Below are 5,600 nucleotides of genomic sequence, written 5' to 3' on the forward strand. Positions count from 1 at the left end.
TTCAAAAATATAGTCTTTGAACCTAGATCTAAGTGTGTAATGCATATGCACCAAATAGTCCAAAAGAAGTCTACAGGAGTGTCTACCTAGACAAAAAACTACGTGTGTTTATACAGTTTAAATCCTTAAATGAAGTTTACATAAGCTGAACTGCAGTTATTTCCAACAGGTGGTTCAATGATTTGCTCACACTGCCAAAAATAAAATAATCAAGGCCTAATCTTCTGCTGAATTCATTAGGAAAGTTTCACTGAGACAAGAAAAAAAGACGTGCATAAATTACTGATTTTACTTGAACTTTTTCCCCAGTTTAAAAAAGCAAGACATTTCAGAGTTACAAAGGTGTCCAAAACAAGCATACTGTACTGTACTGAATCTACTTCCAAGTGGTTTCTACCAGAGAAATTGACACCATCCTCATATCACTGAATGACAACACAAAACTATTACTATAGAATCCACTTCTGTTTGTTACAGAAATTGAGATGCACAGTTTGCACTGAAAAATAAAATAGTGGGGGTTGTGTGTTTGGTCGGTTTGTTTTGTTTTTTAAGTTTGGCACTAGAGACAGTTCAAAGGCAACTGCATTGTAAATAAATGTCTGGCTAAGATTTCCTGGCCTGTGATACATTAGAAAAAGTTCACGCAATGGCAGCTTACTCAAAATTGCATAACTTTCCTCAGCTTTTTTTGGACAATTTTCACAAGACTAACTTAAGTGAAGTTACTATAGGACTTTCCATGATTTCAGTTAGCACTAATGATTCAGTCTGTTTACCTAATTCTGTATATAGTTTCTTTCATGGTTACAATCTGCGTTGAGTCCATATTTTTATCTCCTTATACTACATAGCACAGATTATTATCTGCTGGAAACTGAACTTGTCTGTCTAGTGGAATGTTCATATTACATACAGCATTTATGAAATCCCTGTTTTCAACAAGATTCATGCGTTAATTCTGCATATTTTAGAAATATGTTGGAATATTTTTAAAGATGTCTTACCTTAATAGCTACATATTTTGTGCAGCAACTGCTTTACATGTAGCATACACTTGTCTGACTCTTTTTGGTTTCTTTACCACTTAACCACAGCTCAGAGCTGTTAATATTACAATTAAGTGAAATGACAAGTTTTTTTCTGATACTGTTTTTCATGTCTCCCTTACATAGTTATACCACAAACAACAGTAATTAGGACAGTGTCAGCTTTCTATCAGCTTGTACAGCTAACTGGCAGCAACACAGAAATACACATCTGTCCATCTAACAAACAAAAAAACCCTGGGTATAGTCTTTAATATATTACAATATCACTGATGACAAAGTATATGTATTTCATATCCAGATTTTGTCAAAGCTTCCTAATCAAGAGTCAGAATTTGTAAAAGTATAACTGTGGAAAGAAATTAGCCTGTTCTGGTAAACAACACGGCAGTCAGTCCATCTGCCCTTCAACCACCTCCACATGTACGCTTTCCTTTTCTTTTTTAAGTAACACTACGATTCTGAGAGATAACACAAAAGAGCACTGACCCTCGGGTTTTGTTGATGCCCAACAAAGTTTAAAGAGCTGTTATCCTGATGCTAGACTGTACTCCTTTCTTTACACCTCCACTACTTGATCAACACCTGGTTTTGTGGCAGTTTTGATTTTTAAGCACTCTCTAGGATGCTTGCAAAAAGCTTCAGGTCCAGAAATGCAGTACACAAAGCATCACAGCTGCAGTGGGTAGAAAGAGACATCTACTGCAGCTCATGTTTCCATAGAAGTTGTCCACTGGTATGCAAGAAAATGAATGGAATCTTCAAAATTACATACAGAGGACCATCATTCCTCTCACAAACCAATGAAACAAAAATATCACTGCTAACAATACATCAGCACATTAAAATTACGAAGCTAGTTATATGAAAAAACAACTTTGAAAGCTGTTGCTCTGACTGTTGCCCCTCACACACTTTTTCCAGAGGTAAGCCATTCCCAACACATCCAGGGTGGAAGGAAAGCACTGATGTTACCATTTTCTGCCTCCTATCAGTCACAGACAGGGGGAAATTACTCCACAAAACCAGTTCCACAGCCAGAAATCTACAGAGGCAGCAGAGAAAGATGAAATGTACCATGTAAGGTAACTATAAGTACCTTGTAAGGTACCTATATTACAGTAATAGAAAATACTAAGAATTGCTTTTGATTACTGGCTTCTTTGGACATCCATCTCCTCTTCCTTCCCTGAGTATTTTGGTCAAGAATACAATCTTTATCCATGCTCAATGTGCAATTCAAATTTCCTTCCAACAGAGACGTCTACCATTCTTCTGTGACTACTTAGAGAACTTAAGCAGCGCCAAAAGTACCAATATATTCCCCAAGAAGATACTTTGAATGCTTTGAGACCTCTACGGGCAACTGATTTGCAGAAACAACATTTCACAGTGCTAAGCACATTCTTACTTGCCACCTCCCCTTATTCTCCTCACTGAACCTCTTAATTTTCTTTCCTTTTATTGTAGTCTTAGGGCTGAAGGATCCAGGAGAGAGGAAAGGCAACAGATGTTTTAGTGCTTTTTTCCCCAGTTCTCAGGTAGGAATTCCCTGATACCTTTCATTGCTTAGCCCAGTTAGCAACTCCAGGTGCCAGGCTGGTAACATATATGTGGGGCTGCCCTAATAGCCACCTTCATTCCCATTTAGGGGAAAGAAAAGTGTATACACATTATATTGGCACCTCCCCTTTCCACAGTCCTCTGAGCTAATCTAGAACTCTTCAGTCTTCATCACTCACTATTATTTAACAACTAGAGTAAAGGTATTTTATTATTATAACCTACTAACTGTGCTTTATGACTTCTGGTAGACTATCCACAGTATTTCCTATGTTACCTATACTTCAGAAACATGCTGAGCATCTTGTATTTTCTTTGAGTTAATGAATTTCTTTTATTAACACTCAGGCAAAAGAGAGAAGTGAGGAAAAGCAGGCAGGGATAGCACAAAGAAAGCTGGAAAATATAGTTCTATAATTACACTGACAGACCAGAGAGGTTCCATCGCTAAATTCCAGTTCATGAACAAAAAGAGTTGGTCAAAGAAAAACAAACCAGCAGGACTTGCTGGCCTTAAAGCTATGATCATCCTATAAGAAAAAAAAACCAGCCCGCCACCACTAAGCAGTAGAAAATACAAAATGCTTCTAAAAATACAAGGTCATAAAACACTGAACAAAAGCCAGGAAATTCAGAGTTGAGTATTAAATAACGTGTCCTTAAATCACTCAGTGCCTCCCAGAAACCTGCTCTATAGTCATCAACCTCCTTTATTACCTTTGTATGGTGCATTAAAGTTAGCATTTTTAGCAGAGTATTCTGTATGTAATAATAAAGCCTCTCTATTTAAAAAAAAAAAAGTCTCTGAGAGTACATTTAATCCTTTCATGGCAGCCAAATCCTGACATGTGTTTGTGTTGCCGTTTTCCTCCTCCGATTAAACAGTAACATGTTTATCGAGATTTCACTTGAATTTCTCCACTGTAAACTCTGAGAAAGGATAATTGCAAGGTTGTTTTTTTCCCCTCCCATTACGTTCATTTGCCTAGAGACTGACAAAAGATCCAGTTCTTCACAGCCAACTCAAAAGTGGTTTTGAATCCACAACACTTCTACTTTAGGACTTAGGCCTAAAACACCAGATGTGTCTGTGTTTTTTCAGGTCAGAGTGTACGCTTACATTTCCAGGTTTTATGACATTTCATAACAATCAACACAAGTTGTTTTTTTTTTTCTTCTATTGCCTCTTGCCGATTTATACAAACACACACTCTGATTTTTACCTTTTGTTTGAAAATCAGTAACTATGAAACACCTAGGCAGAAACTTATAGTCACCTTTATTAATATAAGTCCTATTGTCATTCCTTCCCTCAAATCCCTCTGTAGTCTGTAGAATAGTTAGGCGAGGCTGTTACCAGTGACTTTAATTCCATTTTTCACAGATAAAAATAACCGGTGTTTTTCTCTGTGCTTTCCCCTCCCGTCATTTCCGTGTTCAATAGCTTAACGCTTGCTGCTCTTAACTCCATTTAACCCTTGCTCTTCTCGGAGGCGGGGGGGGGGGGGGGGAGAAAAAGAAAAAAGCCACTTCTTTTCTCGCACATTACCATAAACAGGACACGTCATGCCGATCCTCCTTTATTCTCCTGCCTCCGACCCAAACCTTCTGGTGATACCTGAATCCACGGAGGAAGCCTCGGAGTTTACATAATACCCACTCCCGAAGCATGAAGCGGCGGGGGCGGCCCCTTGTGTGTGTGTCCCCCCCCCCGTCCCCCCTCCCTCCCCCGCAGCACCGCGACAGAAACTGGGGGGGGGGAGGGTAAAGGAGAGGAAAATAAAGGCGAAATAAGGAAAAACAAGACGCTGCGGGCAATTTAGGGGGGGATCAGAAGACACAGGGGGGAGAAGAAAGAGGGGCGAGGAGCGTGTGTTATTTCCTGTTATTGTTACTCCCCTGCCCGGCGGAGGGGTCGGGTCAGTGCTCCCCGGCCGGCAGCCCCCGGCCCGGGGAAGGGCCCCCCGCGCCCTGCCCGGGACACGGGGGAGTTGGCGGCGGCCCGGGCCGGCCCTCACCTTTGTAGTGTACCCGCAGGTTGTTCTGGGAGAGGCCGATGTAACTGAATTTGTCCTTCGGGCTCCAGGAGCGGGGCAGCGGCGTCTCCTGCTCGTCCACGGCCGGGTAAAGCCTCTTTAGCCGCCGCTTCAGCTCCTTCTCCTGCTCGTTCAGGGCCGGGTCGCCGTGGGGGAACGGCGCCGGGGCGCTGGTGCCTCCTCCGCCGCCGCTACTGCTGCTCCCCGCCGACAGGCCCAGCGCCGCGCCGGTACCGCCGCCCCCCGTCACCGCGGGCCCGCTGCCGGCGGCGGGTGGCGGCGGCGCGGCAGTGGCCGGCGGCGGTGGCGGCGGGTGGAGCAGGAGCGCGGCGGCCGGTGCGGTGCCGGGGTTGGCGGCGGCAGAGGGGATCCCCGGCGCCGGCGGGGGTGCGGCGGCCGGCAAGGGGAGCGGCGGCGGCGGCTGTTGTTGCTGTTGCCCGGACATCCCGGCTTCGGCCTCCACCTCCTCCGCCGCCACCTCCCACGGTCGCGACTGTCACCGGAGGGGCCCGGGGCGGAGCGTCGGGCAGGCCCGGGCGCTGCGGAGCGAGGCGGCCGCCGGCGGCTCTGGCCGGCGGGTCACCCCCAACCGGAGCGTCTCGGAAGGGGGCGGGTTGGGGGCGATGACGACGAAAGCGACGGCGGCCGGCGGGGCTGCCCGATGGGAGCGGGGGGAAGCCGAGCCGGGCCGACGGAGCGGCGGGCGGGCGGAGGGAGCGAGGCGGGGAGACCAGCGGAGCCGGGCGGAAGCGAGGCGGGCGGAGAGCGCGCGCCAGGCGCCGCGGCAAGGGCCGGCTCTTTCCTCCTCTTCCTCCTCCTCCTCGTCGTCGTCGTCTCGCGCGCGCGCCCTCCCTCCGGCGCGAGGCGCCGCCGTGCGTCCCCGTCCCGTCACCCTCCCCTTCCCCCCCCCGCAGTCAGCTGAGCCCAGGTCCGTCGCTGCGCCCCGCCCCCT

At 46.6% G+C, this 5,600-nt stretch overlaps 1 protein-coding gene across 3 annotated transcripts in view; it reads right to left on the reverse strand.

Annotated features, from left to right (window-relative positions):
• Positions 1-5,590, reverse strand: part of RANBP9 (RAN binding protein 9) — a 41,454-nt gene extending 35,864 nt beyond the window's left edge. For 2 of the 3 annotated variants that reach the window (XM_063325838.1, XM_063325837.1), the window contains exon 1: positions 4,631-5,585. In XM_063325838.1, the coding sequence (XP_063181908.1) occupies positions 4,631-5,093 (463 nt within the window). In that variant the 5' untranslated portion in view covers positions 5,094-5,585. Of the gene's footprint in view, positions 1-4,630 lie in introns of all 3 variants that reach the window. The other variant, XM_063325839.1, reaches the window with a different exon arrangement.
• Between the last annotated feature and the right edge of the window lie 10 nt (positions 5,591-5,600).

This window comes from Chroicocephalus ridibundus, chromosome 2 (assembly GCF_963924245.1).
Source record: "Chroicocephalus ridibundus chromosome 2, bChrRid1.1, whole genome shotgun sequence".
In the NCBI taxonomy this organism is placed as follows: domain Eukaryota; kingdom Metazoa; phylum Chordata; class Aves; order Charadriiformes; family Laridae; genus Chroicocephalus; species Chroicocephalus ridibundus.